Source organism: Natator depressus, chromosome 4 (assembly GCF_965152275.1).
Source record: "Natator depressus isolate rNatDep1 chromosome 4, rNatDep2.hap1, whole genome shotgun sequence".
Lineage (NCBI taxonomy): Eukaryota > Metazoa > Chordata > Testudines > Cheloniidae > Natator > Natator depressus.
This window is the reverse complement of record NC_134237.1, coordinates 17,724,059-17,737,301: the sequence shown is the minus strand read 5'-3', so window position 1 is coordinate 17,737,301 and position 13,243 is coordinate 17,724,059. Positions and strand designations below refer to the sequence as shown.

Sequence of the window (13,243 nt, the reverse complement as noted above, 5' to 3'; positions counted from 1 at the left end):
CCGCGGGGGTGGCGGAGAAGCCGCCCAAGCGGGGCTCAGGAGCTTGAGGCGAGGCGACCGAGCGTCTTCGCGCCCTTCGGGAGGCGGAGGCGCGAGCAGCAGAGCGGAAAACGGCTGCGCACGCGCAGTACTTTACGGCGGGACGGACTCCGAGACTGAGCGCCCCGACACCTGACGTCATCAGGCTGCGCGCGCCCCGCCGCCGGGAGTGGGCAGTATGGCGGCTCTGGTAACGCGGCTCTGCCGGGTCCCCGGAACTGCCGCCGGGCTCCTCCGCCTCCTCCCAGCCGGCTCCGCCCGCCCCGCCGCCGCGCTCGCTGTCCCGCCCCACGGCGCCCCCGGACCGCCGCCGGGCCTGGGCTGGGAGGCGGGGAGCGGGAGGCGGCCGCTGAGCTTCTCCGCGGCGGGGCTGGTGAGCTCGGCCCCCGGCCCGCTGCAGCCCTACCTGCGGCTCATGAGGCTGGACAAGCCCATCGGTGAGTCACGGCGGGGCGCAGCAGACAGCCGCCTTCCGCTCCCGCGTGTGGGCTGGGCAGAGCCGGGGCTGGGGCCCCGGGTTCAGCTCCTCGCCCCGCCTGAGCCCGCGGGCCCGGCTGTCCAAGGTGCCGAGCAGCCGGGCGCAAGCGCTGTCCGCAGCGGTGGCTGAGGAAAGCCCCGCATTGCCAGGAGCTAGCCGTGGCCAACGGGTGGCTCAATGGACGATTGCTCTTCGTTCCTTCCCTCTGAAGCACCTGGCATTTGCCGTTATCGGGCGACAGGATGTTGGGCTAGGTGGAGAATTGGTCTGACCCAGTATGGCCATTCTTACGTTCTATGCCTTGGTCCCCCTCTCCTTGGGGAGTGATGTGCCTCTGTCTCACAGGGATGCTGTGAGGATAAACTCAGTGAAGGCTGCTGCAATTACTGGGGCCTTCAGGGGGAAGGAGTTATAGAAATGCAAAGTGCTGCTATAAAAATGGATTTCAGCAGCATTCACCTGCCAAGAGACTGCTGGATTGGCTGTCTGCGGCAAAGCTAAACTATCTATTGTAATACGTGTGTCTAGTCTGTACAGTCCCTGATAATTTTTTTCAGTGGACAACTTTCAAAACCACCATTCATCGTGTCACAATCTAAAACTTCTTGTTGTTTGAGTCTCAAAAAAGACATTAGGTACAAACTGCCTTTTGAGTTTGAGAGCACTTTTCTTTACAAAAGAAATTCCAGTGTTTGTTTTACAAAAATCATGTTATAATAATACTTCATGCAACAGAAGTCTAGTAATATAAAACACTTAATCAGTCCTTTTGTCCTGAATGTGGTTTACAGGTGATCTAGTACAGCATCACTCAAAGGATCAGGTGCTGACAGTTTGGTGCCCAGCAACACTGTACAATTATGGGAGGGGAAAATGTTTATCAAGGACAGTAGGGCAAATCTCTAAACTTGTATATAGTGCCCTGGGATCTTTTATGTCTATGATTGCCATGTGGAAGCCTCTGCTGTCAGGGTAGCTAATTCACCTCCCCAAGAGGTGGTAGCTATGTTGATGGGAGAAGCTCTTTTGTTGACATAGTGCTTTTTATATGGGTAATTAGGTAGGTATAACTAGCTCACTAAGGATTGTGGATTTTTCACACACCTGAGCAATATAGTTATACCAATATAGGTCTGTAATGTAGACCTGGCCTTACACAGAGCTCTTCTTCAGGTCTGGGAAACTTGCTCACAAGTTTAGACTAAGGCTATGTCTACACTAGCACTTGTGTCAGTCAGGGGTGTGCAAAAAAGGTTCATCAACAAAAGTGCCAGCGTGAACAAAGCTATGTCAGCGGGAGATGATCTCCTGCCGACATAGCTACTGCAGCTTGTTAAGGGATAGCATAATTAAGACTTAATTATGCTATCAGGAGAGTGGCTACACGGGAGACCTTACAGCCTCGCAACTGCAATCGTACGGCTGTGCCGCTGTAAGGTCCATAGTGGAGACATAGCCTAACATGTTAACACACATTTCAACGGACCATTTAAGGTGAAGTGGCACATTAACACACCCCAGTGATAGGGGGAAAGAAGGGTTGTTTTATAGATTGCTATAATAAGCTAGAAATCCAGTATCCTCTATTCTTGATAGAAGGATTGCAATTTATTTGTTCAGGTTAAATGGTCAATTAGTCAGCGCGTCATGTGACATTTGGAACATAAAATATTTTACAGATTGGCTAGACAATTCATATAAACTCAGGAGACAAATCCATTTTGGAATATGTCCTTGTGAACAATTGTAAAGGTAGTTAAATATTTGGTTTCAATAGAGATGTGGAACAAGGTGACTTAGCAAACAAGTATGCGTCGCATCTTATGTTCTCTGTAGTGGCTGATTTTATAGCTACTGTTCAAACTCTGCATTCCCTCCATGGTTGAGTTTTCTGTTTTTATTGGGAAAATAGATAAAGCGTCTTTATATTCAACATTTCAATCAAAAAGAAGAAGAAAAAGAAAAGTAAAGGAGCACAATCAAATTGTGGAACTGCAGCACCTTGCACAGATAACCATCTTAGCCTTCTCTCAGCTTTGGTGTTGCAGTTTTAGAAGTTTTTAATTAGTAATTCAACACTTATTTACCTTTTGTGGCATGCTAAAGAGTAATTCCATTTAAAATTTCTCTTTTTCTAATCTCTTTCAAATTCATTTTTCTAGGAACGTGGCTGTTGTATTTGCCATGCACATGGAGTATAGGCTTGGCAGCAGAGCCAGGCTGTTTTCCAGACTGGTATATGCTGTCACTGTTTGGTACTGGAGCCGTCCTGATGCGTGGAGCAGGCTGTACAATTAATGACATGTGGGATCGGGACTATGACAAAAAGGTAGAGAAAGCCCCATGGACTTGAAAAGAACAGACAGGCTCCTCTTAATGTTTGATGAGTAAGTAAATTGCTGGCCATTTATTGAAGTAGGCCCTCTTTTGTCTTTCACCAAGAGAAACTGGTTGTTTGTCTGGTAGAAATACAGGCTTGTCTGATTAAGACTACTTCCAAGTAATCTTTTTTTTTTTTCCCTCCTGGTTCAGAAGTCATATACTAAGTAATCTGATGTTTACCATTCATCTTTGAAGGGTAAAGGTGACTTTCTTTTTTGTATAACAAAGAGCCACAAGTAGTAAAGCAGTAGTGGTTCTTTGTTTTCTAGATAATTTGTATGTAGGGTAAGGTACATCAGATAGTTACAATGTAATCGGAGCTTAATCAAAATAAATCCACTTCTAGTAATATTTTCCTAAAAACTGAGCAAAACCAATTGACATGCTTCTTTTAACCTCACTAGCCATTCTCTATCCAAGAATTATCAGGTGATTTTATACTCCCTTAATTAAACTGGTGGCTATAATAATGTACCCTAGATAAGAATGAGCTTTTTGTAATGTCAACTTGCAATTTCCTCAATAATTTTACACTAAGGGCACGTCTTCACTGGCAACATTAAAGCGCTGCCGTGACAGCGCTTTAACGTGGCTTGTGTAGTCGCGGCAGAGTGCTGGGAGACCTCTAAGACCCAGCGCTCTAAAAAAACGACCTCCGCGAGGGGAGTAGCTACCAGCACTGTTGCACTGTCTACACTGGCACTTTATAGCACTAAAACCTGCAGCGCTCAGTGGGATGTTTTTTCACACCCCTGAGGGAGAAAGTTGCAGCGCTGTAAAGTGCCCTGAGAGAAGACTGGATAATTTGACACTGTTGCGTTCCTGGTGTGTGGTAATAAAAGCTGCTTCCGTTATGGAGTCACTTGTACAATTGGGGCCTAAATACAACAAAATAATGAACTTGCATGAAATTGACAAGAATGTGATTTGATTAACAGTAAGGAGTTTAAAATTCATATAGAACATTATTTTACAAGTACAACCTCAGACAGCTGTCTTCCAGAGTGGGTTGGGGGTGTTTTAGTGGTGGTATGTCTAGTTAGTGGTCATTTTGTTGATTTCCTGACTAAAACATCCCTTGCTTTGTCTTACCGACGGCTGAATTTTTCTTGAATGTTAGAGTTAAATTAGTGCAGCCATTTTTGAGTTGCATGAAGGTGAAGATAGTTTCTATGGCCCCCAAAATATTTTTTTATTGTGTCTCACTTAAACTGCAGATCTATAAATTTCTAACTTAGCATAATTGTAGTCTTAACTGAGAGAGGAAAATCAAGCCAAACTTAAAGGAAAATACTTAGTATTTTTAAAGTGTGCACAAACAACACTTGATAAATGTTTAGAGCGCTGTAAGCAGGTGGCATTCTTACCTGGCTCTCAGAGTACATTTGTTCTGTATAAAGTGTAAAACTTAATAAAACCAAACCCCAGGTGGGGTTTGGTGTTATTAATTTAAATAATGTAAATTCAGCCTCAACTTTCCCAAACTTGGTTGCTCCTAGAGTTTTCCCTGCTGACCTCTCTGCCCCTGAAAGAGGTTCCTTTGCCTTCTATAGCCTGCTTGGAGCTAATTAAATCTATCTGCTGGTATGACCAGGGATGACTATACAGCATCCTTATGTAGGGTTCAAGCATTTAAATTCAGGATGAGTCAACAGGAGCCCTGTAACTATTTATAATCCTAGAATCATCCACCCAATTACAAAAAGAAAAAGAGTACTTGTGGCACCTTAGAGACTAACAAATTTATTTGAGCATGAGCTTTCGTGACCTACAGCTCACTTCATCGGATGCAGTGAGCTGTAGCTCATGAAAGCTTATGCTCAAATAAATTTGTTAGTCTCTAAGGTGCAACAAGTACTCCTTTTCTTTTTGCGAATACAGACTAACACGGCTGCTACTCTGCACCCTATTACAGACATCTTTGTACAGAAACACTTAGAATGTTTGAACAAAATTGCTCTTAAAATAGGGATATTCAGTGCAAAAAGTTAATTTCTCAATATTGCACTGAGCACACAAATAATAAAATTCAAATCTATACTTTCTACAGTAGCTCTAATTCAGCCTCATTACACATAATCCTGCTTTCATTTTTAAAATGCTCCATATTTTAGTAGAAGGTTTTAATGTTTATTCATAAATATGTACCATATACAGGATGTGAAATGTGGTAGAGGTAATATTGGTGTCGGAACCTTAACTTTTGAATTCCCTGACTTGTGGGCTTAATTTTACCACCTTACTTTGCATTAAGAACTTTGCATTAAGATATAATGTGTATTTTAACTCAGTGTATTGGATTTAGTATTGAAACTATTCTTTTTTTAGGTTTTAAGAACAGCAAATCGACCAATAGCTGTTGGAGATATCTCAACTTTTCAGTCCTGCGTTTTTCTTGGGGGACAGCTTAGCTTGGCTTTGTGTGTCCTTCTGTGTCTAAATTACTATAGGTAATGTATATGTGATCTTTTATTCTTACACTATTTTGCTACCAGGCTAAAGCTAAGTGTGATGAATTTCAACAGACAAAGCAGTTTTTTGAGAAAGCAACCAAATCCATGGTTTTAGAATGAAATAATACTTTCAGTCTTAACTACAGCGTCACTCCTCTGATACTACAGTTGTTATACTAATAAAAATGATAGCAACAGGATCTTGTAAGAGGGACAAGGCAAATTGCCACGTTTATTGTAAATACAACAAAATATTTCTATATGCAATGTCTATATAGATCCATTCACACACACAGACAGTCACACACAGGTTCTACAAAAAGGTTGTTAGAGTTACCAGCCTAGACGTTGCTCGTGCCAAGTCACTGGCCAGGTGGCCTGGACACGAGAGTGGAGCCGAGTCGTTGTCAGATGTGCATCCGATGCTCCTGGAGGGTGGTCGTAGAACCAAAGAGCACAGTCCATGGACCCAATTTTTATAGGTCTCTGGTTCAATACAAGTCTATGGAAGTTGCTTTATCATGCTGAATTTACAATTGAGATGACCATCAATCAGCTCAATCAGCAGGTGGTACATTCATGACGGCTCCATGATGGCTAGGTGTTATCTTCTTGTTCTTCCTTGATGCGTTTTGGGTCTCCGTGAGTCATCCGGTTATCTCCACTTTGCATATTCTTCGAGCTATCGATACCAAGGTTGAAATTCTTAGGATTAGGCTGGCACCATTTACTAACCAATTATTTCCCTGCTTCAGGCTCTCAATTCCATGCACTCATCATTCATTCTTTTACTTAACAACACAATCTATGACTCTTGATTCATTTAACAAGTTTTGTCCCACTATCTATTTTTCCCTCTTTGGATACCAAGATTTACATAGGCATGACAAGGAGCCCCCGCGGGGGAAGAGCATCAGGGTGTTGCTTCAAAGAACAGCATTGTTTTCTCAAAGTTCTTATCACTTTCCAGCACAGACTCTTTGTCCTGTACCGGCCTGAAATAATTAGCACTTTGGCCTTGCATTTGTTACAGAGTGAAATTCAACAGCATGGAACTGATGTTCATACCTTTTGACAATACCTATAAACTCTTTTGTCTATCTTTATTTCTGCTACTACATAATTATAATTCTATCATACTTTGAGGGCAACCCAACACAGTATTGTTTCTTAGATCAGGGAATAAAGAGAGTACAATAGAATTATTTAAAGTAAACCATATAAAGTATCTTAATGAACTTCTTTCATTACAGTATTGCCCTAGGAGCAGCCTCTCTGTCTCTTGTGATCACTTATCCCCTGATGAAGAGAATCACGTATTGGCCACAGTTGGTTTTGGGTGAGCTTCAAAATTGCTAGTTTCTCTTCTTTCAGATGTAATTTTTTTTTAGTGTTCTGGCAAAATCGTAATAGTTGAACTTAAATATCAATGAAGTTGCCTGAAACTACAAATAAGGTCATTGGTATGTTCCACATTTCTTAAACATTTAGTAAAATACTTGGAGTTTCTTTCCCTCATGTAGTTCCTCCTTTCCCCATACTCTGGTGCTGAGAAATAATCCATTTGTCACCTGAGTACCAAGTGGGAGATGTGGGACATTTTTCTCCCAGCTTCCGGAAATTTTTCTTAAATATGTATTTCACCCTGTATTACAATCTTAAACATGTAAATTAACTCGGGTAAACAGATGCATTGCACTGTATTCCAGCTTGACCCAGTGTGGTGTCCTACCTTAAAATTTTTGTTTCATATATTTTTTCCACTTTTAGTAATCACTTTTAATATCTACCACCTTTAGTAACCACCACTGTTGTCTGCTCTGTTCTCCTTCCATTTTTCTTCTTTAACAGTTCTCTAGAAAGAACAAATATTAAGCTTAAGGCCTGACATTTCAAAACATGCTTAACTTGAGATATATGGGTAGTCCTGCTGACTTCATTGGGACTAGTCACATCTACAACTGTTTGCAAGATGGGTGTGTGTGTCTGTTTAGTTAAATCAAATTTAATTTAGAGAAAGACTGTGTTGCTATTTATACTGTGTGATATGTGGTACTTAGATTTATTGTTACTCTGTTGAAAATTTGTATATAAATGTTATAAACCCAATGTGACATACATTTAAGATTTTATAACCATTCATGTGGCTTATCTTTGTTTTTTTCTTGGTTGAACACTCACTGCACTCTTCTGAAATTTTAAAAAAGAAAAAAAAAAGTAAAAAGAGAAAACATTGCACACTGCAATGTACTGATAACAGCTCAGCTGTCTGCCCTTCAGATACCATATGGTTTCTGTGTTACTGTCCCTAATAGAAGCAGTTAGCCAGCATCCTTGTCAGTGTTCTCACCAAATATTTCAGAGACTGGAGTGTTAGTCACTTTCCTTCTGCTGCAGATGCAAGAAGAGCATGGAAACCCAGGGATTGGTAGAAGGGAGATGAGTGGTGTTTCCTACTTTGATCAGCACTCCTGTTTTCCCATATAACTCCTTTCTTTTCCCATGAGAAAATAATAGAATAATACTCCCTTTTCCCCCATCCTCCTGTAAGAGTTCAGTGTTTCTGGGTTCATAGATTCCAAGACCAGAATGGACCACTGTGATAATTTAGTCTGACCTTGTATATAACATAGGGCATAAAACTTCCCCGAAATAATTTGTAGGGCATGTTTTCTGGAAAAATATCCAATCTTGATTTAAAAATTGTCAGTGAGGGAGAATCCACCATGACCCTTGATAAATGATTCCATTGGTTAATTACCCTCACTGTTAAAAATGTACGCTGTGATTTCCAGTCTGAATTTGTCTAGCATCAGCTTCCAGCCATTGGATCGTTATACCTTTCTCTGGCAGATTGAAGAGCCTATTATCAAATACTTGTTCCCCACGTGGGTACTCGTCATCAATGTTGTTTTAGCTATGTCGATCCCAGGATATTAGAGAGACAAGGTGGATGAGGTGATGGCTTTTACTGGAGCAGCTTTTGTTGGTGGGAGAGACAATGTGTGTTGTTTAGTTGTGATGCTCTGAGTAAGTTTCCCAGACCTGAAGAAGAGCTCTCTCTCACCAACAGAAGTTGGTCCAATAAAAGATATTACCTCACCCACCTTAAGTCTCTAGGGGGTGAGGTAAGTTTAAGCAAGTCACCCCTTAATCTTCTCTTTGTTAAGCTCAAGGAGCTCAATCTATTTAGCTTGTCACTATAAGGCATGTTTCCTAATCCTTTAATCATTCTTGTGGCTCTTCTTCGAACCCCTTCTCCAATTTATCAACATCCTTTATGAATTGTGGGCACCACAACTGGACACAGTACTGTAGCAGCGGTCTCACCAGAGCCAAATACAAAACTAAAATAACCTCCCCAGTCCTGTTCAAGTTTCCTCTGCTTATGCATCCAGGGATTGCACTAGACCTTGGGCCACAGTGTTGCACTGGGAGCTCACGTTCAGCTGACTATCCCCACAACTCCCAAATCTTTTTCAGAGTCACTGCTTCCCAGGAGAGAGTCCCCCATCCTGTAAGTGTGTAGGGATTAAAAATCAAAAACCACACAGATGCTTGAGTGTCAAATGTTGATGAAAAATATAATTTAGATTGTTCCTGACTCTTACATTTTAGAAGCCTATAATTCTGTATATTTTTCTTATTTCTGTTACTTACAGGACTTACATTTAATTGGGGAGCCTTACTTGGGTGGTCTGCCATCAAAGGTTCATGTGATTGGTCCGTGTGTTTGCCTCTGTACTTCTCTGGAGTTATGTGGACGTTGATATATGACACCATCTATGCACATCAGGTGAAGTAATGACATTGACTGTTAATTTTCTCACTGTGTGTGTATTTAGGTATAAAACTCACTACTTTGGACTTGCATGGCACTACTAATCTTCCCACTGCAATCAGAAGATTTAAAACCTAGAAATGCTTTTAAGAGATTTTTCTCGTATCCACTAGTTTTCACCCCGCTAATTACCCTGTCATCCCATGTTTTTCTGCTCACTGTACTATCTGTGTAAATTAGTTTATGAATGTCCCTGAGTAGAGCCCTTAGTGTTAAAGTGCCGTGTATATCTAGGTATGGCACAGTCAATAGCAGCAGTCAAATGCTAGGCAGCTTTGAGAACCAGGCTGTTTATTTAGGTGCCTAAAATGGATTTAGGAGCCTAACATTAGACACCTGCTCTTGAAAACCTTGGCCTTAAGGCACAGCCTTTTCTATGACATCCCTAAAACTACTTTCCCCACCCATGACTTCTCAACTTGTGAATTGCTAGGGGTATTATGTTTTTTTCTAATAACCTTCTTTATTCTAGGATAAAAAAGATGACATGGTCATTGGTGTGAAATCAACAGCACTACGGTTCAATGAAAACACAAAGCAGTGGCTCAGTGGCTTCAGTGTTGCAATGCTCGTGGGTCTGAGTGTGGCAGGAATAAACTGTGATCAGACTTTCCTCTATTACACAGCTGTGGCTACCATCAGTGCTCACTTAGCTCACCAGGTTTGATCTTATTTTTGTACTTCTTTTCTAAGTGGAAGCTCTAGTTTACAAATCCTGTATCAGTTTACCTAAAATATTCAGCCATCTTGTCTCAGACTGCTGCAGCAAAAAGAAGGCTTTTCAATAACAGCTGCAGGCAAGTCTGTCTTTATATACCTAAGCATATAGCAGCTTTTTCTCCTCTCCTAATGTGTTTAATGTAGCCATCACCATGGCATTTGGATGCGTACCTTAGAGTACATAATAGAGTAGAACCTCAGAGTTTCAAACACCTTGGGAATGGAAGTTGTTTGTTACTGAAATGTTTGTAACTCTGAACAGAACATTATGGCGGTTCTTTCAAAAGTTCACAACTGAATAGTGACTTAATACAGCTTTGAAACTTTACTATGCAGAAGCAAAATGTGGCCTCCCCTTTATTTTTTTAGTAGTTTACATTTAATACTGTACTGTATTTGCTTTTTTCTTTTCCTCTGCTCCTGCTGCTGCCTGATTGTGTACTTCTGGTTCCAAATGAGGTGTGTGGTTGACTGGTCAGTTTGTAACTCTGGTGTTCGTTACTGTGAGGTTCTACTATACATTAGGATCATTCGCTTAAATTAAAAGGTGTATAAAGGTTAATGAGGGGAAACTAAATGGCCCAGTGACTTGGCAATGGATGCAGAATCTTTAAGTGGGGTTATGCTCTGAAAAACAGCCACGGAAAAATGGCGTTGTTGTTTTTGTCTCCCAGGAACTCAATGAAATTGGCACCGCTTACAAATGAATACATGTTTTCTAACTGCAAGCCCTGCAAACTCAGTCTGGGATCTGAAAGGCAGTCTGGGTTCCCTTTGTCTCACACTTTATCAACAACTGCAAATATCCTACAATTATAATTTAGTTAACAATTCTGTGTAAGTGCCCGCCAGGAAACAGTCCAGTTCGCTGTCTCGTACCTATATTGGTTTTAGTGATCTGATGAGTAAAATGTAGTAAAAATCCAACTTACTTAAATCAATAGAATGAGCAGCTAGGACTCAGAATAAACAAAATGAGTAGGTGTCATTTTTATATACTCACATTTCTTATTTTTAAGTTGAATCATCAGTTCATATCCAGACCTGGCTTGTAGTGATTGTAAGTAGTCTGTAGAAAATGAGCTGGTGGTCTCAGTAGTAAACTGGTGGTAATAGAAGTGTAGAGGTAGTTCTTGGTAATAGAGAAGTGTCCATATCCCAGCTGGCAGCCTTGTTAGTAGTCAAGAAGCTAAGAATATAATTGGCATGGAGCCTGATCTATGATCTCCCCCACATCAGGGTTGTGAGGTGCATTGGGGTGATGTGAAGAAGCTTGCACATCTGATACCGGTGCTGTATTCTATGGATAGATATCATTCTCTCTGACTGCTGGCCTGGCATCTTTCATGAGCACTAAATTCCCTCTTTCTAATTGTGCAAATATTGAATGGCCAGAATTCCCTTACATGGGAGTCGGCACAGCATGAGAACTTCTGTTCTCCAGACCAGGTAGGCTTGGATATTTGAGAATGAAAACATAAGACTCTGTGGGGAGGGCAGTATAGAACAGTTATCAAGAACAACGTAACCGATCATTTGTCCCTGTGCCCAGTACAGCAAATGCATACGCAGAAGTGATATTAGGAAGGTATTTAGGTATTCAACTGTCTTTAGTTTGGTAGCTGTTATGACCTTTTTCAAAAAGCTAATTGCAGTCGTCTTTTGCTATTCATTCAATCCCCTTTCTTCTCTTTTCCCACATGCCCTCCTCTTGCACTTGCTTCTCTGTTGCTTGGTCGTCATCCTGTTTTGTACCCTGAACATCCCACTGGCAGCTCATGTTTTCTCTCGTCATTTTAAGTAGCAGTGGCCCACAGTGGAGGCAACTAGGCTGGCTAATCCTTATTTCCAGCTGCTGTTGCAGGTCTCCTGGGAGTTTTCTTTGGATGACCATTTGAGAACCCCTTTCCTGTGAACTTTTGTATTCTTATGTGTGTGTTTGTATTGAATCTTTGAGCCAGATTTTTAAAGGTACAGATAATACACTATGCACCTATTGTCTGTATCTTTTGGTGCTTAAATACCTTGAAAAATCTGGTCCTTAGTATCCATACATGTTACTCATTCTCTGTACCTTTCTGATATATCTTCATCCATTTGTCAAGCGCATTTAGGCAGACCTCTGTGTCTGTATCTAATCCAGTGCAGGCACCGAAGTTAGCCTGTGTGGAGCTCGTTGAGTCCCTTGAGGTAGGGACCTGTGTCTTTTCTGAAGTGTCAGGCATGTTTGTGGTACTATAGATAATAACAAAAGAACATTATATTGTACTTTCACAGATTTACACTTTGGACATACACAAACCTGAAGACTGTTGGAAGAAGTTTACCTCTAACCGCACAGTTGGACTTCTACTTTTCATAGGGATTGTAACTGGAAATTTAAGGAAAAGAAAAAATCCCAAAGAAATGAATGCAATCAACCCTGATATTTAGTCTTCATTTTAAAAAGATACTGTATTCAAAAGTAAAAGCACCTTATCCGCAACTGCTACTAGTTTTGTTTAATTAAAGTATTTGGCCAAAGAGTCTGTTTTTAAGAAGGTACTTTAGCAAACAGAATTATTGTTAGTGTGTGCCTTGTGAATACACTTTAAAGACTGAACTAGCAGTGGTCTTGACAACTAAGCTTCTCAGCTGCTTGTGGTGATCTTTTATTGTAAAATCCCTGTCCTTCCTCTTGCAAGGAATCTTTTGTAAAATATTGACTACTGCCCTGGCAGTCTGTAACACTCACAGTAGGATTCTCAGAGGTCATGTGAAAATGTAGTAATTTTGTAATGTAAAATAAAACCCTGCTGTGTGAAGCTTTCATGGTTTGATTTTTGCAGCAGTTTTTTGCATGAAATATTTAGCTCCAGTAAATAAATCATTTTTTATCCTGACAAGTTTAGAAGCATTCATATTTTGGTTCGGGGTAATAAGTGGAAGAATGTCTTGGAAAATTCTCCTGTAGTTCCCTGTGTGATTGGCCAGCTATCATTCAAAGCCATGTGGAAATGCTTTCCTGGAATCTATTCATGGGCCTCAATTTTTTCCTTTTTTAAATCCCTTTTGAAAACAAACTTCTGCAGCATTGCTTAGACAAAGTGAGCTGATCTGCCAAGAACTAGTGATTGGAATATGGGCTGTATATAAAAACAAACCCAAAATAGCCCAGAACTATTAAAAAGCATACATTGCCATTCAGGTTGTTTGATGTTACAAATCTAATCGTGTCTTACTTTCACACCTTTGTGTTTATTACCCTTGAAGATTGTAAGATTTCCGGAGGAAGGACTTGTCTTTCCCTATGTTCTGTAAAGCCTCTAACATGCTTTTGGGCACAGTAAA

General features: G+C 41.0%; 1 protein-coding gene across 1 annotated transcript; it reads left to right on the top strand.

Annotated features, from left to right (window-relative positions):
* Positions 1 to 217: 217 nt before the first annotated feature.
* COQ2 (coenzyme Q2, polyprenyltransferase) lies at positions 218 to 12,726 on the top strand. The gene is made up of 7 exons (XM_074949961.1): positions 218 to 476; positions 2,680 to 2,846; positions 5,228 to 5,349; positions 6,606 to 6,691; positions 9,015 to 9,148; positions 9,666 to 9,854; positions 12,191 to 12,726. The coding sequence occupies exons 1-7, from the start codon at positions 218 to 220 to the stop codon at positions 12,344 to 12,346; spliced, it is 1,113 nt and encodes a 370-aa protein (XP_074806062.1). The 3' UTR covers positions 12,347 to 12,726.
* The last annotated feature ends 517 nt before the right edge of the window (positions 12,727 to 13,243 follow it).